Below are 21,289 nucleotides of genomic sequence, written 5' to 3' on the forward strand. Positions count from 1 at the left end.
CCGCTCCCGGCATGCCGCGCGGCTCTCGCGAGACAGGACGGGATCGGAGCGCTGTGCGGCGCGGGCCATGGCGGAGGCTTCGCCCAGCACCGGGCCTCGGCGGGCCCGCAGCGGCAGTGAGGGAGCGGCGCCGGCCGGAGCCCTGCAGCTGGAGGAGGTGGAGATGCAGATCGGCGACGTGAGTGCACGCCGAGTGGGCGGGAGGGGGTCCGCATGGACGCGTCTTTCTATCAATCTGTCTATCTCATACTATTCTTCTGGGGAAACTGGCTGCCCGTGGCCTGCACAGGTGCACCTTTCTTTAGCTAAGGAACTGCCTGAGGGCCGTGCCCAACGGGAAGTGTGAATGGAGTGAAGTCCAGCTGGCGACCCGTTACAAGTGGTGTCCTCCAGGGGTCGGTGCTGGGGCCCATCTTATTTAATATCTTTATTGATGATCTAGATGAGGGCATGGAGTGCACCCTCATAAGTTTGCAGATAACACCAAGTTGGGAGGTGGTGTGGATCTGCCTGAGGGTAGGGCGGCCCTTCAGAGGGATCTGGATAAGCTGGATCGCTGGGCTGTGAATGGGATGAGGTTCAACAAGGCCAAGTGCCAGGTCCTGCACTTTGGCCACAATAACCCCATGCAGTGCTATAGGCTTGGGGATGAGTGGCTGGATGACTGTGAGGAGGAAAGAGACCTGGGGGTGTTGGCTGATGCTCAGCTGAACAGGAGCCAGCAGTGTGCCCGGGTGCAGGCATCTTGGCCTGCATTAGAAATGGTGTGGCCAGCAGTAGCAGGGAGGTGATCATCCCCTGTACTCAGCTCTGGTGAGGCCGCACCTCAAGTATTGTGTTCAGTTTTGGGCCCCTCACTGCAAGAAAAACATTGAGGCCCTGGAGCGTGTGCAGAGAAGGGCAACGAAACTGGTGAGGGGTCTGGAGCACAAGTCTTATGAGGAGCAGCTGAGGGAGCTGGGATTGTTCAGTGTGGAGAAAAGGAGGCTCAGGGGAGACCTCATTGCACTGTACAACCTCCTGAAGGGAGGCTGGGGTCAAGAGGGGTTTGGCCTCTTCTCCCAGGCAACAAACAGGACACGGGGAAGTGGATGCAAATTGTACCAGAGGAGGTTTAGATTAGACATGAGGAAGAACTTTTTCTCTCAGATGGTGCTCAGGCACTGGAATGGCTGTCAGGGAGGTGGTGGAGTCGCCGTCCCTGACAGTGTTCAAGAGGCGCCTGGATGAGGACCTATGAAATATGGTGTAGTGCTTGTGGTAGCAGTGGTGATGGGAGGACAGTTGGACTAGATCATCTTTGCAAGTCGTTTCCAACCTTGTGATTCTATGATTCTATCTGTCTGTCTGCCCGCGCTCAGGCCGCCTTCTCGCTGAGCCGCGTCCTGCAGGCCACAAGCGCCGTGTCGGCACAGGTGGAGGCGCTGGCGGCTCGCTGCTCGGAGAACGCGCGCTGCCTGCGGACGTGGCGGGACCTGCTGAAGGAGGGCTACGACTCCCTGAAGCCCAGCGAGTGAGCTGCTGTGGGACCGAGCCGTATGGGCGTCTGTTTTGCGTGCGTGAATTGCAGTCGTGTGAAAATAACGTTGCGACTTTGGACTTCCTCGGAGGCTCAGGTGATCTCAGGTTCGTGCTGAAGTAACGCACACGGAGTCACACTGCTCCCAGTGCTTTGCGGCCTTTTGAACACTCCTCGTTGCTGGATGTCTTTGTGAGAACTTCCACAGCCTCCAGCCTTCCCGTGCCTGTGCTCTTTCAATATGGAAAGGATGGGATCGTGTGGCAGGTTGTGGCTTATTTACAAGCTTTAGGTAACCCCTCTGTCCCAGACATTGTTATTTTATTGTGGTATATTTCTGTGAGGTTGCATTTTTGTTTTATGAGAAGTTTTGTTACTGTCAACAATTCTACACTATTTTCCGTTGTAATAAAGTGCCTTATGGTGGTCCACATCAGCAGTGTTTACTGTTAGGATGAATTGTTCTGAAGCACAAGGAAAAGCTTCCATCGGTTAGGACAGAACCTGTGAAATGGACTCTCCCATCTTGGGGAAGAACTTTTTTTGTACTTGATGCTGTTTTTATGTCTTGCCTTAAGCAGTTACTAGTTCATTAGTTTGGTGCTGTTAACAGGGCCTTTGGGTCTGGAAGATCACTGTTATGTAATAAATATCTGTACCTAAACTCCTGTGCCTTTACCACAGCTGCAAATGCTAAAATACAAGGGGAAGCTGCAGGAGAATGTAGCTATACCCTGGATCAGCCACATTTTCCCTGGTAAAGCTATTTTAAAGAGAAGCTGTAGTTTTGTAATCAAAGCAATAAAGTTCTTACAACAAATTTTGAACTGATGGATATTCTTGGATTACTCATAGAAATGAAGATGACATTGAGTGCATTTAGAATCAACTTAAAAGAAAAATAGGAACATTGATAAGGACAGACATCCTACTGAAAGCAGGGGAGCAGCTTTCTGAACGAGCCTTAGATTACACAAGCCCTGGTGAATTGAGTTCTGAGTGTCTGGGTTAAAGGTGATCTACATAGCAGGATTCCTCTTAGCTGTTGTTTTTGTTTGTTTGTTTTCCCAGTAACTCAAAGTGCTGCCAAACAACTTGGAACAGAAGTCATTTTGTTCAATGGACAATCTTTTATTTTGATTGAACGTACAGTAGATGCTTAACTTTTGATTTCAAGATAATCCAAAGTTCTGTAAACAGCTGAAGTGTGAGTCACACTATTTTTAATTCTACTTCTTACATTATTAAGAAGTTAAGTGCAAACACCAGAAGTATCTTTTAACTTCATTTTAAAAAGCTTCAAATCACCAATACAAAAGAATTTATTTTACCTTCTTGGGCTTCCAAGCCATTGGGCTGGGAATACGGTACTAAAAGAACAAAAGAAATCACAGTAATTCTTAAGGGAAAAGATCTTAGGTGTGTGTATGCAAAAGAACTGCCTCTACATCTATCCTTAACACCTTTTTTCTGGGGTGCAGAGGTTTGTTTCAGCTTGATGACATTATTGTGCTGTTCTATTACAAGGAGGAAAAACGCAGCCCAAAAAGTGCAGAACTGTGGCGTTCCTAACATTTTTTTAGCCATATTGCATCTGTTCAGGTATACAAGGAGACTGAATGTATATGTGATGAAGCTTACTAAGACTGACAGTCATCTCTTTGGCACCCTCCTGTTATTCAACATGCAGAGATAGATAAAGGCTGAAACCTGTTGAAGTGTGTAAGCTGTTGGGAGCTATTTAGTGTAGCTCATAATGAAATGGTGAGGAGAAGAGCAGCGTCAAGACATTGGGGTGCTCAGTTTGGTCTTCCTACCTCTTCCAAAAGGAGAAATTTCCTCTAGTTAACAGCTGGAGGACACACAGTTGAGAAACACATTTAAAAAAGAATATTCTGATTCTGCTTGAATTACAGCAGTTGTATGGGTGAAACGGTTGATAAAAGGAATAACGTTTCCAGCTGTTTGACCTTGACAAATATAATAAAGTCACCTAATTATGAAATGAAAATATTTTCTTACTGCTATTCCCAAAAGCTTTTAAGAGCTGTATGCAGTCTAAAAAGTCTACCACTCAGAAATCTTGAGAGGAGTATGATTTTGAAGATGAAACCAGTCAACTCTGAAAAATAAAAGAGCTGTTGAAATGGGTATTTTTTTTAACTATAAAAAGTTTATTGAAAATAGCCTTTTTTCCCCCAAAGATAGATGATTTTGAAATGCTGTGATTTCAGTATGAGATGTTTTAAATATCACTTCATTTTTTTTTTTCCCCACACTCCTGGCTTGCTGGAGGAAAAAAAAGAAAGAAGAGATTGACTTCTCATTCTGAACTAGAATGAGTTGTCAAAATAGCAGGAACTGTTGCAAGGTGGAAATAACACTTGATATATTGGTTCTACCTGCAAGCAGCCACACTCTGCTTCCTCCTGCTTTGAGTTCTGGTGCGCAGGAGCCCAGGCGTCGTATCTCCCTCGCTTGTCATCGTTGTTGCAAAGCAGCAACTCCACAGGCGTGCAGACATCGCTGTGAAGATTCCAAACGTATTTACGTGTAGGAATTTAGTCTTGTTGACTGTGTAGTGACAGAGGCTTCAGAGGAGTCTGTACAAAGCACAGGGTTAGTTAGCTTTGGTGTGATTTCGTGCGTTGGCCACATCTCTACCCAAATGAAGGACGGACCGTAAGCTTTCTGACTGCCTTTGCCCCTTTTGGATCTTCTTTGTCTGTAGTTGTACCAGAACTGGTGAATCATTTCTTTGAAGGGTCGTGTAGTCAAAGTGTAGAGAAGAGGATTCAGAGCACTATTTATGGGCAAGATAAAAATCACTACCCAAGATGTTATGGTACCTTGGGGAGAGAAAAAGAAAGGAAGCTGTAGTAGGCATTATAGCGTTTCTACCCATTAATTAACATGAGCCCCTGATGCTTATGAAACAGAGCTTCCTGCTTAGAGGGGTGGCTGCACACTTCCAGCTTGGCTTCATATCGCAGGTTGTTTCTTCTCACTATTATTTTTGCACTACCCTTTGCTCTTGTATCTTCTCTATTCTTTGCTTCCTGTCACTGCCTGTGATCTATATTCCCTATTCCTCAGTATTATTCATTATAAGTCCCCCCACAAAGCTTTTAAAGTTTTTAATCTTTTACTGGTTTTACATGGGAATGTATTTTTAGCATGAAGAAGGTTAGCTTGATTTTACATAACTTAGTGCTTGAAGTGTCAGTTTGTGCTAGAAAGTTATTTCAGGGTAAGAATTATATGGTTAAATCGAGATATGAAATTTTGTGTTGGCTTGAGCCCTAGTTAGGCAACAGAATCTCCGAAAGCCAGAAGATGAGAAAGACCAATCCAGTGCAAGCTTGGTTTACAAAATCATCTGATATATTTTATAGATATTCTATTGGGACAGACTTCAAAGATTTGATTTTTTGTTGTTATGTCCAAATTAAATGTGACTAACCTTGTAGATGATAGTAATATAATCCAGTGCAGTAATAAAGCAAAGTATAATTCATTATATTGTGTGTTCATCTATGAAGATAAATAAGCATATAGTTCATTACAGTAATATAATTCAATACATTCAATTCTTTGTTCTTTTCAATGAGAAACTATCTTCATGCACAGCCAAAACAGCAGCAAGGGGAAGAACATACCTGGTATTTCTACTTGCAGTAAAGAAAGGAGTTTCAAAATAAAAATGGGTATCCAACACAGTGCGTCAGTAAATACAATGAAGAAAAACCGTTTGGCCAGTGTCATCTCTTTTTTGATATGATTCTGAATCTCAGTAGCCATAATGGCTGTTTGGTGAACACTGTAGAACATACTTCCGTAGGAAAAGACAATGATGAGAAAAGCTGCCAAGTTTACACCTGTTGAAAAGGCTTTAATTAGTTACTTCTTAAAAGCAGATCGGCAGTTCCACATCACTTGTGTGCAAGTTGGATAATAAAGAAAAATCCTTGCTCTAAACTGCCAATCCCATAAAATTAAACAGTCTTCTCTCAAACATGGAATCTCTACTCCAGCAATCACATCATCATCACCTGACAAGCGTTTGCTATTGGAGCCGAACAGCGCAGCTCTTCTCTTTACTTCCCTGGCAAAAATCTATTCCTTCAGGAACTCAATGATTCTACCTTCTTTCCAACCTCTGAGCCCTTCATACATCTTAAGATACCTAAGCATCAATCTAATATAACAAAATAGATTGGAAAAGGTCTGTATGAAAAATGGATATCCCAACAAAGCTGCCAAATCTGTTTGAAAATCAGGACCGTTATTGTTTATAAGGAAGGCTTTAATCACGTATCAGGAAAAAAGGCAACTTACCTAAAAAAATGACAACAGAATAAATCTGACTTCCTGAACTTTCTGATTGCTCTGAGTGAAGAGGGAAACAGACGCCATTGGTGCCATAGTAGTTCCTGAAAAATTCCTTATTGCTCAGTGGAATAAAAGCAACAACAAACCCAATTATCCAGATAAGAACTAAAATGGAAATTGTCCTGCATTTTCTGGGCTTCAAACACCTAAAAGGATAAACTATGCAGATGTATTTCTCCAAAGTCAGGTAAGTCAACAGTAAGACTGACACCTCTGTAGACAGAATAGCCAGCGATCCCACCAATTGACAATGAATACTGTCCATCCACAACTGAGCGTGCTTGTTGTATTCTCCACGATATTTAAGATCAAAAGCTCCAATCACAAATAAATATATTCCCATCAGACAGTCAGCACCTGTGGGCATAGTGCTTAACATCATTATTTACACATCTGAATTTCCCGTTCTCTTTGTGTATATGTCTGTTCAAAAACAGACATGCACACGTTAGTACACGTTTTTAAGCCAGCTAATACACAGTGATAAAACCAATGTTAGAGTTGGAATGATACCGTGAGTTGTAGCGAAGGCCACATAATTCAGCTCTGTTACTCCTTTTTGTCAGCTTTTGTTTGAGCTAATAATCTATGTTTCATAGTTGTTTTCAGACTTATATATTGAATCCTGAATAAAATTGGTTTTCAAGCTGAAAAAGCATACTTCAATTTATAGAAATACGCTTTCAACCCTTTTCTTGGGTTGGATTAAAAGTTTAGTTTTAATTCGTCAATTTAATTCGTTCCATTTAAGTTTAGTTTAGATTTGTCCATCTTACAATAATTCAAAACTGCTGTGCACAAGCTTCTACTAAGACTTGAAAGCAGTCGGCAAACACAATCAGCAGTGCTCTTCCTCCTGATTAGCTTAGCAGGGAAAGGCAGAAGGTAGAGGGAAGCTCCTGTGCATGCCTAGGGTAATGCTAGAGGGATTGCTGTGACACTTGTTGAGCTCCTTTTGGAGCATTAGAGTGAGTGAGCTTGTATTGTAGATCTCTCAGGATGCGCTCACCACTCCTCACGTGCTCAATAATGTTGGCAGGGTAAAAATAATCATTAAATTCTAGCATTTGCTTCACGTTTTCCACTCTAGTGCAACAAGAGAAACAATGAGCCTTGATTGCTTATATTGAAAGATCATGACACTTCTTACTCCTATTATATTTTATATGGACTTACCAAGAAAAGGCTCAGTAACAAATATTTCTGCAATGCTAACACTACAAATTGAAGAGGAGCTGTCAACACAGAGCTGAAGGTGTCTCGTGTACACACACACATACATGCTTATGCATAATCTCAGTGACTAGAAGTTTTGCATGGTGCTCAGATTTTTCTAATGGTTAAGCAATAACAATTCGTGAATCACTGACATGCAGTATATAGAAATGCTGCCATTTTATACGCTGCTGACAATTACATTTAAAAATGCAAATAATACCACTTGTGAAATATTTAAGTTTAGATGGATTTGTACTGAGATGGGCTATTAGGAATGGTAACAGAATCCCATGCAATTGTTTAGATTGTTTAGCCTGGAGGAGGCTCAGGGGAGACCTCACTGCACTCTACAACTCTACAAAGGGAGGTTGTGATGAGGAGGGGTTTGGCCTCTTCTCCCAGGCAACAAACAGGACCCGAGGGAATGGCCGCAAGTTGTACCAGAGGAGGTTTAGGTTGGACCTGAGGAAGAACTTTATCTCTCAGAAGGTGGTGAGGCATGGAATGGCTGCACAGGGAGGTGGTGGAGTCGCCGTCCCTGGCAGTGTTCAAGAGGAGGATGAGGAGCTGCGAGATCTGGGTTAGTGCTTGTGGTAGCAGCAGTGATGGGAGGGCGGTTGGACTGGATGATCTTGTAGGTCCTTCCCAACCTTGTGATTCTGTGATTCATTAAGAGGAAATTGTTCACCCAGGGGGTGGTGAGGCCCTGGCACAGCTGCCCACATTGCTGCTGGTGCCCCATTCCTGGAAGAACTCAAGATCGGGCTGGATGGGACCCTGGGCAGCTGAGCTGGTGGGGGGTAACCAGCCCACAGCAGGGGTTGAGACTGGGTGGGCTTTGAGGTCCCTTCCAACCTTCCAATGTCTACAGCACTAGAATCATGAAACCTTTGCAATCTATCAACAGTTTGTTGTTACAGAACAAAGGTAGCATCCAACAAGACTTCCTGGTGGGGAAGATATGGCATTTTGTATTGCCGTTCACACGAGCATGAGGGTTCAGTAAATCTAATGCAGGAGATGTGTCACCATTTTGTAATAACAAATACTGTGCACACTATGAGCAGATTAAAACACTATTCTTCTACTTTCATGCATGGAATACTCACAGCAGAGAGACATTATTGAGATGCCGTGGAGCTTATTTTCCGATCTGATGTAAGGCCTCATACAGATAACAAAAATATTTCCAAAGCAAGTGATGGCAGATACAACCCAGACAAACACTCTCTGTATAATGCTAGCTAAAAGATTCTCCAGGGATGAAATCCCATCAGTATTAGGCTTACAGCTGCGCACGTGAGGGGCATATCCACAGTACTGGAACTTCTTGAAATATCTGGTCGTGAGAAAGAAAGACAGAAAATAGATGGCTCTATCTTTGTAGCCAGAATATAAAACCTCTTTGGTAAATACTCAGAAAACGTATCTCAAAAGAAGATAAATGAATTTTAAATTACCTAATAACTGTTTTTTCTTATTCAGTAATCTGCAAACTGTGAAATTACAACCAAAGAAAACAAGCTGGAATGATGATCTACTTACATGTGGGAAAGGTTTCTAAGTGGAATGAACATTCTTCTCTGGATGTTTGCAATTTCAATGCCCTCCAAGCTGCTGTAAACAATATATTCTCAATGAAATGCAGTAGAAACTCAGTGGCAGAAAGACAAATTGGGTGAGCATTTATACTGTATTCATATGATGAAACTGTGCATTCATGTTATGAAATTAGAGATGAACTTAATTGTGTCTACTCCATCATTCTTTTGGAACTTGAATAGAAACCCTAAATAAAAGCTAAAGTGGAACAAAATGAATCACACTTAATTTTACTAAACTTGCTATTTTTCCAGTATCTCAAAGAAGGCAGTTTTGGTGCTCTCAGCAGTGCCATCAATGATTGCCCTTCTCAGGTGTTGCTCCACCATCTTTCACCATCCCTGGAAAAATCATAACTCGTTCCAGCAGTGATATCTTAAATTTCTGCCTTCCATCCCAAATACTGCTTTACTAGGCAAACACATCACAGCAGGAACGCAGGATTTTATTGTGTCAAGAGCAGCAGGAAGCTGGTACACAGAATTCTGCGTATTAGGGAAAACGTTGGACTTCTGGTGACAAATACATAGGAATTCTTATTTGATTTTTTAAAATATATTTTAATACTCCTACAGTAGTAGACCAATAAAGTGTAACTGTGCAGGTTGCTCTTTCAAAACTTCAGTTTCTGTATTCTAGTCTAAAATAATTAGATGTGTAACTTGCGAAAACCTTTAGTTTTCCTTGTGTGGAACCTTGTTTGAATCCACTTTTAAATGCCCTGTGTGCAAAATACTTATGAGTTCTGGGTATATTTAGGCAAAAGAGGGCAAAAGTACCAATCTTAATGGTTTTTAGTTTTGGGAAATTCCGCTATGAGACAAGAATAAATCCCCAAATATAGAAACCTGTAAATTTTAGTTAAGCCCTGAAATTAATCCTGGGCTTGATTTCCCTAGCTATATCTACTATTTTAAGCTGGGAAAGAAGGAATGGATATTCTACAGACTGAGGGCTGAGACATACTGTTTCATGTAGATCTGTCTCAAGGTTCATCAGCTTTCCTAACTTGAAACATGGAAGGTCCTGAGCACTGAGTTGCACCAGTTCTTTGAGTGTTAAATAATGAATGAAGGACATGCTGTAACTTGAAAAAAAGAAAGAGGTAGCTTATAATTCTTTTCTGTGCTCAGCTACTTGTTTTTCCTGCAACTTGTACAGACCTACTCCCTACACCACACGGTCTTTCCAAGCTGGCAGAATTCGCGTTACAGCTGCTGTGTTAGCCAAGATACAAAATTTTCCTCTCAACTCCCTAAAAAAGATTTGTAAAATCCCACCCCCTCTGACAAGACAGCCGAACCATGATTGCTCTGTGGGTTTTTTTGTTTTGTTTTGGTTTTTTAATGGTGTTAGTAGTAGATTCTGTAAGAGGTGAAACAGTTCCCCAGTCAAACCTGTACGTACATCAATTTCCTTTTGAATTCCTGCCTTTACTGATTCTAATGTTGTCTACCCACGGCATTCAATAGCCCCTGCTGAGCTTCACGTGACTCTTAACCCTATGGACAAGTTGTTCAAGATCAAAGCTGGGTTCCATTAAACTTGCTCTTTAACACTTGAAAAGACAACATCCTTTGTGAAGTGGAACTCACCATTTCTTTTCATTTGAGAAATATCCAGTAAGAACCTCGTATTTAAATGAAGGTACATTGGAATATTGCTAGTAGTTACTTTCCAGGCTGAAATTTGTGAATAGCTACAGTCTGGTTCAAAGGAAATTTCTTTTAAAACATGTTTTGTATTATGAACTTCTGAAGAAGATGTGCTTTATCACAAAGAAAACATAGCTAACTGTTTGAATAGAAAAACTTGATACTTACAGGGATTTGAGTTTGGTTAGAAAATCAAACTGGTCCATTTGTATTTTCTTGATTGGATTGTAAGAAAGGTTCCTGTAAATTCAACAGAGAGTTAAAGTAACATCATATATCTTCTTTACAGCCTCTTCAAAGATAAAGTAAAACTACTTTTCAGCCCTCTAGGAAAGACCTGCTCTCTTGGCAGTTGTGAATATAAGTAACATCATTTCTGTAGCATTATTCAGCTTGGTAAATACCCTTCCAATGGAAAGAGTAGCCAGATGCTTCATTCTATGCTACTGCCACATACATTCACATGCACATCTGCATCCCCCAACCTGATGCTTGAAGGTTTTCAGTAAGTAAAAGAATGTAGCTGAACTGCACACATTTAGAAACAAAGTTTAGTTTGGTACTTGATAAAATCCATCATTTCTAATGATTTCTGTGAATACAGATAGAGATAGTTCTAATTTCTTCTCCCTATAACTCTTCCTTATGATTTTGTTTAGATAAGGTAAATTTAACATGAAAGCTCAGTATCTGCAGCTGGCTACACTTGATTATCCCAAGAGTTGTGACTGATCCCAAGAGTGCTGGAAAAGCAGAAAAATAAGGTATTGCACATGCTGGGTCCTGGCTAGAAACAGAGATCTTCTCAGCTGTGTCTGGCAAGGGTAAGAACAGGGACTTTGCACAGGTGGGTTAACCTCCAGTAAAACTTGCTCATGGCAATGAACAAAAAAAGAAAGAAAAAAAAAATAACCAATGCTTTCTCAAAAGGTACATTGGGTTTACACAGCTTTGAGTGCACTGGGGAGTCTGGCTGCCTCTCCGTACTGTCTTCCTAGTTTAAAATCAATGCAGGATTAAATGTGCTGGCCTGAGCTCTGTGGAGAGATCTTCAGTTTTCTGACATAATCCTGCAGATTGTGTAAGAAAGACTGGGACTTTTCAGCACTTGAGAATTTTTCCATGCACGTTATGGAAAAGAAAGCAAGCCTTTTTTGTTTGTTTGTTTCATAATGTCTTATTACACTTTTTTGGATCTCTTTTACAAGAGGAAAGCACTTGCTAACGATGCTATTCAGTTCTTACCCTTTTAATTTTTAGAGCCAAATCATAACATCATATTAAAAACTCCCATCAAAACGATGAAGTTCTCCTAATATAGCTAGCATAGGTCATTTTGCATACACTAGCAAGATCTGGAAAAAAATAGAATTTGAATTTGCTCTCTTTTTGGATATGGAAATGACATATTTTACAAAATTATTCAGGGCAAAATGACAAACATAAAATTAAAGGTAAATGACAGGTGAAATTGCTTTTGAGTCAAGTGTTTTTTAGGCAAAGCTTATACAGAGATGCTCTTTTTTTCCTGGCACTCATGAATGAAAGCATATCATATGAGTAATGTACAGTCTAATAATAATAATAATAATAATAATAATAATAATAATAATAATAATGAATCCTTACAGTTGTGAAAGCTCCTTTAGATCCTTAAACACATATGCAGGAAGCGATTCAATTTCATTGCTAGCCAAGTCCCTGCAGAAACAGCCATAGGTGAGACGTAGTAAGTTCTCAGTAGGTTCAACAATTCTGCTGAAGAGTTTTGTAATTTCAAGACACACAGTTTCATTCTATTTGACAAATATTTCATACTAGATAGATTTTACAATACTTGGACTATAAAAGAATGCTATTTTTTGGACTTGGACTATAAAAGAATGCTATCTAGCTATGGAAAGCTAGATACACCAGATTTCTCTTGGTCTAGTTATTTCGGAGACATCATTAGATCATAATTTGTTATTATTTTATTTGCATCAAAAAGAGTAAAATACCTTTAATTTATGGTAATTGACGTATGGAAAATAAACTATGAAAGTTTGTGGCTTGTTATACAAGAAAGAGAAGAAATGGACTCACAGTTCGTCTAGCATTTGGAGAGAAGAAAAGCTGTTTTCATTCAGGGATCTGATTTTATTTTGCCTCATCACCCTAGAAGGAGAAAACAAGCATATATTTCTGCTGCTCAAGGACTGCTTGGCATTGAAGAAAACTTTTCAAAACTTCTAAGATTCTTTCTTATCTGGATCTTCAGAAATCAGCCTCACATATTCAGTTAACAAGCTCATCAGATACCCAATTGCACAAATAACTTGTGTTGCATGTATGTGAATGCACTGTGTGCTCTTCAGTTGTATTGCTACCTACCAACAACTAAAATAATTAACTACTGATTGCTTTGAGATTTCAAGATTATTTCAGGAATAAAACAAATTGTTGGGAGAGGTTTGAATGTTCAGGCTGTTCTTTCTGGCAAGCTCATTTAGCGAGGCTGCCATTCTAGTGCTCTTCCGTCACCCCAAACATTCCTTTACCCATAGGAGATCAAAATACATCTTCTGAGAGCAGGAGAAAGATAAATTGGGCTAGAAGGCTTGGGACCTAACAGCCTTCAGGACATAAGGTCATAGCTGTGCAACTCCTTCACCCATTTATCATCTGCTACTGCACTTGATCCTTGATTGAACGATCAACGATTTAATGAACAATCAACGATTTAATGAACAAAGAGAAAACCAAGAATAGGAGTGCCATGGAAGAATTAAAGATTGGAAGTGAACAGGCAGGCTCCAAATCTATCAAATGGCTGACAGGATTTCTGAAGACATCGTGACATTACAGAAGAAACTTTGAAGAGAATTCTACAATTCTCAAATTGTTGTACCAACCAACCAGGCTGTTGAACTTTTTGAAATGAAGAAATGAGCCAAACGTGGTTTGTGTTTTTGCTGCTTTTTGGTCTGTATTTTATTTTTTTCCCTCCTTTTCCAAGTAAAATGTCAGACTGAGAACTTCTAAATATTGGTCATAATCTGTTCAGCGAAATTCAGCTGGGCACCTGAAGGCTGAATTTTGATACAAATTTAAACAGTGGTTATTCTGTACGGTGCTGATCTATAATTAAGTTTCCTTACATGTAAATAACCACAACATTAAGGAAAATTTCAGCTCATTCTCTCTAGCCAGTATATCCCTATTACTTACAATACAGTTAAACTGCTGCAGGAGATGAAAGTGACGTTTCTTAAGTGATGAATATGGTTGCCTTCTAAGTCTCTAGGATATAAAAACAAAACATGCAAATAAATTTATTGCAATCAGGCTGTTATTCTAATGTAATTAAAGAAAGCTACTACCAGAACATTATGACTGCAAGAAAGAGAACAGAAACCAGACATCTAATTTCTCTGCACACCGGACTAATGACTCCAGGTCATCAACCCTGCTGTGAACCAGCAGGCATTCTGTAAGATCATTCCACTGTCCATTATAAAAAGTGCTACAGAAGTGCAATACACTGGATGTCAGGGGGAAGTTCTTTACAGAGAGAGTGGTGAGGTGCTGGAACAGCTGCCCAGAGAGGCTGTGATGCCCCGTCCATCCCTGGAGGTGTTCAAGGCCAGGTTGGATGGGGCCCTGGGCAGCCTGGGCTGCTATGAAATGGGGAGGTTGGTGGCCCTGCGTGTGGCAGGGGGTTGCAGCTTCATGATCCTTGAGGTCCCTTCCAACCCTGGCCATTCTGTGATTCTGTGACACAAAGAAAAGAAAATATTTTCTAGTGGAAAATAAGGTATACTTACAGCCAGTTCAGTCTTGGCATATATTGGCACAGAGGTTTGTCAGGCAAATGAGCAAGAGAATTATTCATCATCTCACTGGAAACAACAACAACAAACAGTATAGCTGGCTACATTTGCAAAAAATGACACTGTGGAAAAAAAAGCTCTTGTGCTTTTGAAAAAAAGGCAGAAAGCACTCAAAGCTTCGTTCATCTCTCACAGCTTTAGGGATACTGTTATTTTCTTAAAATCCTACACAACTCTGTGAAGCACTGCTTTTTTCCTTATCGCGTCAGTTACTGGGTAAAGGAAAAATATTTATTTCACAGCTTTTAAAATTAAACAAAGCAAGTCATTGCGAGTATTTTGACTGTGCTGTCATAACATGTAATTTCTCTTAGTGACATGGGAAAGGGGAGATGGAGGGAGGCTTCTCTCTGGGCTGCTGGAGACCAGGGGCAGCTTATGGGCAGAGACTTGGAAAGGGAAGTAAGAGCAGGAGCCATGGGGCAGTGGTGGCTCCCCATAACCTCCCAGTGGGCAACTGGCACCCACTGCTGTAGCTGGCATATTTTTGTCCTCTCTAAGGAAAATATTGCAGACTTTCTTAGGAGTGAGTTTAGTGCTCGCCCAGGGATTTTGTTGTAGATTCACTTTGCAAAGTGGAGGGTCTCACACACCCTCTTTAATCTCTGTTGTGGCTTCAGGAAAAGCAGTTCCATTCCCATTGATTGTGACAGTTCATAACCACAGTTGGGCAGTTTGTCTATGTGTGAAAAGATGGGCTCCACAGGCGTGGAGATGCTTCTGAAATAGAAGCTCTTCTGCAACAGCAGACAATATGGCGTGATGAGCAATCGCAGCCATTATAAACAGATGTATGTATTTACTATATATGATCTTTTAAAGTAACACTTTTGATTCTTATTCCATACTTACAGGAGAATAAGTGATTTGAGTCCATAAAATGTCGATGGAGAGATCCGATTTATCCTATTGTTTTCAATTATCCTATAGCAAAACACATGTCAGACTGAGAGCTGTCTACAGGCTTAAATTAAACAGATGAAAAAAGACAACAAAATTTGAAGTCACATTCTTCAAAAACTCACTCAAACTACTTAAATGGTATTGGCACACTCCTGCATAGCAGGACAGGGTATACATATTCACTTTCTTTCAGAATAATGTAATATTTTTAAGAAATATTTTTAACTTAGAGGAAGTAACTGCTTTCCATTTTTTCCCCCCACAAAGTGCAGCATGAGTTCCTTAAATTAAATATTATTTATATTAAATATTATCTGGTACAAAAGCAGTGCTATGCACAACAGTTTAAACAGTCCCAATATTTCCTTTAACTTGCTTTAATTACTCCTTGAGAAGACAAACACATCAATGAGAAAGTTACATACAGCCATTCAAGTTTATGGAGATCTTCAAAGACGTGAGGCTTCAAGTTGGTTATCTTGTTGTTACTCAGGTATCTGAATCAAGATCAATAAAAGACAAACAAATGAGATGCATCAGAAGCATGAAAAAGTGTTTTAAGATCTTTCCTTGATAATTGATGCAATTTCTTATCATCATTATTTTTGACTGTGGGAAATTTCTCTTTTTTTCTTTTTGAAAGATAGCCCACTTACAAGCAAACACACACTGGTATGTGATTCCAGTCTCTGTGTCCCCTGGAAAACCAGCTTTCTTTGGCATCAAGAGATGTTTAGGCATGAGTCTTTCATTGAAATGCCAGAGCAACTCAAATAGATAGATAGCAAGAGAGGAACTCACCACAGTGAGGACTTTCTGAACAATTTTGTGAAATATTTTGCCTTACAGATAAGAAAACACAGCATGCTGAGCCCTTTCACCATGCTACTTTGGAGCCCCATTCCAGTTTCATTATGTGGAGTAATTAGTTCCATGAATTTTCTGTGGTCACACTCAGTCTTTGCTAAGGATATTAGTCATAAATGGAGATGCCCAAACAGTGGAAAAAGAAATGTGGGGAAACAAAAGCGGCACTATAAGAGATCTGGGAGAGTAATAAAGGCAGCTGCAATAACAGATAACTTCACACTTGTGAAGGAAATGTAAGGTGTACAATATTTAAAAAAATAAAATCCCATCACAAACACAGCAGAGACAAAAGACTGAACCGAGTGATGGAATTTACGCATCTTCTCTTTCAGCCAGCTCTTTCCTTACAAGTCTGAACTCCCTTACATAAAGATACTGCAAAATTATGGGAAAACAAAAGTGTTCTTTTTATTACTGATACTGGCTGCTCGTGTTCACTTCAATGAACCAGAATAGCATGTCAAAGAGTTCTAATTCAGTCCAAGATCTTGCTTGTGTTTTACTCCTTTTTCCATTCTTTCTGACTATCATATTGTCTCCTTCCATTCTGCATATTTGGGCAATAGGAGTGATTTATGGAGCCCACTTGTATTGTCAGAGTACTGTCCTGACAGAGCACAGATAGCTCTCAATCTTTGTTTTCTCCTTCATACCATGGAGATAAAGATTTGGACCATTATGTAATCTCCTAATATTGAAACAAATAAGAGAGTGATATCCGCAGCAATTCTCAGAGCTGTTCCAGTTTCTCTTAAATATTCTTAAAGCAATACTTACAGTTTTGTCAAGTTGTATAAACCTTTGAAAGCATGTTTGGACACGGCTCTGATTTTATTGTCCTGGAGATACCTAGGAAGGTAGAACAAAACCAACAACAATCGATTCTCTGCTGCATGCAAAGTCAAAGGAAGCATAAGTAAAGAATTACAGTTTATCAGCTAACCTGGCAAAGAGGCCGTCAAGCTTTCTGACATCCCATATTTGACAATTATCATTTCAGAACTAGAGTTGCAGGGACTGCAAAGGTGTTTTAAAAGAAATAAAAAATCGTGGGGGAAATACAGAATGTGTTTAACGGGACATTTGGTTTGCCCACAATGAACAAGGAAATGGTTATGCTCCACCTCCTGATAGATCAGCCCTGAGATTCCTGCTGTGGTGACACAAACACCAGCTTTTACACAACGGGTCTGTGATGTTTACTGCTCAAGAGCTTTCTAAACACATGCACTCAGAGATGTGCAAAATTCATGTCAGCAACACATACCTTCTTCAGGGAGGTATGTCTGTACTGTTAATGAAAACACATCTTTGAAGTCCTTAAGGCAATGGTACTTAATTAACATTGTGGACACAAGATGGTGCTGCAGTGCAGAACACTTGCCATAAGAGCTGACATCCAGTATATTTCCTAGGAACGTTTGGTTTTAGAATTTTGCATGTAATCCTTAATGGAACTAATTCTATATCAATCAAACTCATTAAAAGCTACGATTTTGAACAACACATGCACTGCACATCATAAACACACCTCCTGTTATACTATGATAATTTGACTAGTTGAGCCTATAGCAGGGGATTGCAACTAGATCTTAAAAGTCCTTTCCAAACCAAATCATTCTATGATTCTGCAACACCAGCAGATTGGTAGCAGGCACATTCAGAGGTAAAAGCTAATGCCATGTGAGTAAGCTTCCCATTCCAGTGGAAAGGCTTCAAGCTTTGATTTTGCTGAGAAAACGATTCATGCTTCCACTTCTTTTGGCATAATGCTATTCATCACAAATCTAACTTCATTCAGACACGATGAAGTTTTAACATTTTGCTGGTACAAACCGATCAGTATAAGAACAGTTAAATACACAGAAATCATAGCTTTGGGGAAAAAAAAAAAGATGCCAATCGAATTATTTGAAGCAAACAGGTTTCATGATTAGTGAAGTACTGGAGTGTAAGACAAAACAGAATTTTGAGTGTAAACTGAGGCCTGTCACATTAAGGCTTGTACAGTATGTCAGAGAGAGTGAGAGAAAGAATGAATATTTAAAGATCTTAATAGATATTTTAAGTTTAAAGCTTCCTTACAGGTTTTTAAGGCCTTGGTATTTTCTGAAAACGTCAGCATAAAGTTTCCTTAGCAGATTCTTCTGAAGAGACCTGTAGGAATGAATGCACACAGTAAATCTGCTCTGTAGGTGTATCGAGGATGAACTTATCCTATTTCACACATTTGTAACCATTTCACAGATTCTGATGCATTTTCACAGTAAATCAAACGATTTGGCAGAAATTTCTATAAGAATTGGCTTTTTCCAGTAGAGTCAGGTTATATGTTTTGGACTGCCTCTGCACAGCTTATTAACTGAAAGATGTAGCTGTGCTCTTTACTGTCACACTCTCTTTTTAAAGTTAAACAGAATCAAATCCATTTGCATCAACCAATTCAAGTAAAGTGTTTATGCTAGAAGTGAGTTGGAGTTAATGGAGACTGTAAAAAGACATGAAAGGAGAAATTATTTTACTCATTGTAATGTTGTAAGCAGCTGCTATTCCCATTTTCCACTTTTCATACAGACAGTATCCTTTCAATCCTCCCTGTCCAGACGATTAAAAAAACGTGATTAAAACACCATGAACTAATTTTAACAGTGTAAGACCACAAATATAATCTGTAGACCTGCAGAAGGGTCTCTATCACTACATGGTTGTGTCACAGGGCACTCCAAAGAGCTGGCAGGCTCCCAGTCAGGATGGAAAGTAGTTTTCAGCCTGAGAAAAAAACACACACTCTTCATCTTTGAGACAAGAAGCTTCCTTTGGAAACTTGCTGTTCACTCAGCCCTCATGTCAGATAGCTGACATGAGAAAAATAAAAGCTCTGTTCACTGGGAATTGAAAGAGTGAAAGGAAGACAAACAGCAGGTGAAGACTGTGGAGACACCAATGCATAGCTTTGCCTTGGGCCTAAAAAAGTGGTGTTGCTGTTGTTTGCTTATGGGATAGGATTCTGCAGCTCTGCTGTCTGCCATTTTGCTGGCCTAGGGGTTGGTGATGCAGGCAGTAAATATCTATTTTTTGCTTTTGTCTCCTGGCAGCCAACAATTGCAATGGGTTGGGCTCATTGAGACTAGCAGTTCTCACCAGCTTCCAACAGTGCTGCAATGATTTTTTACTCTGTAAGAGCATCTTTCATACTGCTAATATACTAATATGCTAATACATATAATACACATACTGCCCAACGCTTTATCATCTAAGAATACTCTTCAGTGTTCTTGAGGAAGAAGACAAAGTACTAGTTAAATCCAAGAAGTGAAAATATTTGAGTATAAAGTAAAACCACAGATCTATTTCAAACTTCAAATGCATATACAGCTTATTTCCCTATTTGTGTTTCTCTACGTCCCCGTCTGCACTGGGCACTGACTCAGGTGTTCTGACTAGAACAAAAACCATTTAGGACATGGTTGAAGCCTAGTCAGCTTCCCTGACTCACTGCTTTTTTTCTAAAGTCATAGCTGCACCTTTATTTTTGAAGCCTCTGCTGTCTCTGAGCCAGCAGCTGGTTTAAATACATATTAAATACATATGACATTCTGCACTAACCTGAATTTGAACTACTGAATGGGAGCCAACAAGAATCCCATCCAGATGCAAACAGAAACTCAACAGAGATCTGTACCTTTGATTTTTCAGGACAGATCCTTGGGACATTTGATATGGCTCTTCACCATGCAGAAAGTGGCCTCTCATAGAAGTGCTGGCAAACAAAGAGCAATACCAGCCACTCTTCCAGAAGTGAGTATTACACCTATTTATCTGTATGATGACTCACCTCAGGTTAAATCCTGCTAAATAACAGCCTGTTCAGAGGCATTGAATGAGAGCTATTTGCTCAAGTAGGTAGTTTTACTAGAATCAAGATTATTGGCAAGAATACAGAGGGGGAATATTACCAGGATCGTATAACAATGAAACAGTAAAAAAGTCCTAAATGAAACATTTATTTTTAAATTTCTTTAGCTTTTCTTCTTCTTCTTCTTCTTCTTCTTCTTATTATTATTATTTTGCTAGCACAAGTCACTGTTACAAATATGGAATGACCACTTTAAAGTTTTTCAGTTCCTTTTCTCCTGTGGCATGCAGTGAAAATCTGTACTTCAAACCTTAGCGGACTTGTTAACAGAGAGTCCCTATGCTTTCAAAAACACCAGCTGAGCCAACTGGTTCTAATCACACAGCTGTAGTTCTGAAATGGCTGTAGAACTGATTGTCAAGCCTGAGCATAGCACAAGACCCCTGTCATGCTCTACTCACATCATGGTGATGTTTGAAGGGACCAAAGGCACGGCACGCAGTTGGGCAGCATCGCAGGAGACCTCCAGGCCTTGGCACGTACATTCTGCTGGTACAGCACCAGCCACTGCAGGAAGGCATGAACGTGGTGGAAGATTGGGTTTGCGTTGCGATGGGATGCGGAGGAGAGAAATACAGTGTAAAAGAACAGTGAAGCTCAAAGATGGATCTACTGGCCTGTGTCAAATGGAGTTTAAATTAAGGAATACTCCTTTTTTACATCATTTATATAGATCTCGGAATACCCTAATAAAAAATGTAAAGGGACATTAAAAAAATGCTTCAACTCCCAGCCACAGAGAAAGAGCTTTTACAATAGAGCTTTAGGCTTGATACAAGATGGCATGCTATATTTTTTCAAATTTTTCTGACTTTTTAGATCATTTGATTCTTTTACATCTACCAGAACGAGCAAAGTTCCATCTCTGTGATTAATCTCAGTGCTCAAACTAGACCACTTCTGTATGAATGGACAAATGGCTGTAGGTGTAACAGAGAGTAGGGTTCAATAAATATTTGTTGAGTGATGAAGTGAATTTGAAGGAATGTTGCCTTCATTTCACTCTGAAAAACATGCATTTCATGATCTTTTCAGCTGTATTCATGTATTCAATGAAACATTTACATTGCCCTCCTAACTGGCAAACATTTGGCACTCTAACAGAAAACCAGTCACCCTATTGCAACTGAAATTAGCTTACATATATTTGTTAGTCTGAGACATTAATTTTATTTCACTACAAATGAAACTGCGCTACATTTCTATTTCTGATGAGCCCATTTGCTAAATATTTATTTCCAGGAGATGTCAATAATTACAACTTACAGCACTCCGATGTCCTGGTCTGAAACGCGTACAGGGATTTCACTTTGCTGTATTTCCTCTTTGCGTAATGCTTGTC

The 21,289-nt window shown here is 40.0% G+C and overlaps 2 protein-coding genes across 3 annotated transcripts in view; one reads left to right on the forward strand and one right to left on the reverse strand.

Annotated features, from left to right (window-relative positions):
* The first annotated feature begins 67 nt into the window (after positions 1 to 67).
* Positions 68 to 2,339, forward strand: CUNH4orf46 (chromosome unknown C4orf46 homolog). The gene is made up of 2 exons (XM_042829679.1): positions 68 to 178; positions 1,362 to 2,339. The coding sequence occupies exons 1-2, from the start codon at positions 68 to 70 to the stop codon at positions 1,515 to 1,517; spliced, it is 267 nt and encodes an 88-aa protein (XP_042685613.1). The 3' UTR covers positions 1,518 to 2,339.
* A 1,423-nt stretch (positions 2,340 to 3,762) lies between these two features.
* The window catches only part of RXFP1 (relaxin family peptide receptor 1), a 54,343-nt gene continuing 36,816 nt past the window's right edge, over positions 3,763 to 21,289 (reverse strand). Inside the window, exons 4-18 of one of the 2 annotated variants that reach the window (XM_042829672.1) lie at positions 20,349 to 20,454; positions 18,117 to 18,188; positions 16,809 to 16,880; positions 15,587 to 15,658; positions 15,111 to 15,182; positions 14,193 to 14,267; positions 13,597 to 13,668; positions 12,472 to 12,543; positions 12,016 to 12,087; positions 10,555 to 10,626; positions 8,675 to 8,746; positions 8,239 to 8,468; positions 5,858 to 6,268; positions 5,179 to 5,397; positions 3,763 to 4,368 (exon numbers count right to left, since the gene is read on the reverse strand). In XM_042829672.1, coding sequence (XP_042685606.1) covers positions 4,067 to 4,368; positions 5,179 to 5,397; positions 5,858 to 6,268; positions 8,239 to 8,468; positions 8,675 to 8,746; positions 10,555 to 10,626; positions 12,016 to 12,087; positions 12,472 to 12,543; positions 13,597 to 13,668; positions 14,193 to 14,267; positions 15,111 to 15,182; positions 15,587 to 15,658; positions 16,809 to 16,880; positions 18,117 to 18,188; positions 20,349 to 20,454 — 1,991 coding nt within the window. In that variant the 3' untranslated portion in view covers positions 3,763 to 4,066. Of the gene's footprint in view, positions 4,369 to 5,178; positions 5,398 to 5,857; positions 6,269 to 8,238; positions 8,469 to 8,674; positions 8,747 to 10,554; positions 10,627 to 12,015; positions 12,088 to 12,471; positions 12,544 to 13,596; positions 13,669 to 14,192; positions 14,268 to 15,110; positions 15,183 to 15,586; positions 15,659 to 16,808; positions 16,881 to 18,116; positions 18,189 to 20,348; positions 20,455 to 21,289 lie in introns of those variants that run through there. The other variant, XM_042829671.1, reaches the window with a different exon arrangement.

The sequence above is a fragment of the Centrocercus urophasianus genome, unplaced genomic scaffold, assembly GCF_019232065.1.
Source record: "Centrocercus urophasianus isolate 14NV4802_14NV808 unplaced genomic scaffold, USGS_Curo_1.0 seq_32, whole genome shotgun sequence".
In the NCBI taxonomy this organism is placed as follows: domain Eukaryota; kingdom Metazoa; phylum Chordata; class Aves; order Galliformes; family Phasianidae; genus Centrocercus; species Centrocercus urophasianus.

Bases quoted from the DNA above. Each gene is read 5' to 3' on its own strand.
- CUNH4orf46 (XM_042829679.1), top strand. From the start codon at position 68: ATGGCGGAGGCTTCGCCCAGCACCGGGCCTCGGCGGGCCCGCAGCGGC. The intron at 179-1,361 runs GTGAGTGCACGC...GCCCGCGCTCAG, and splicing joins TGGAGATGCAGATCGGCGAC to GCCGCCTTCTCGCTGAGCCG.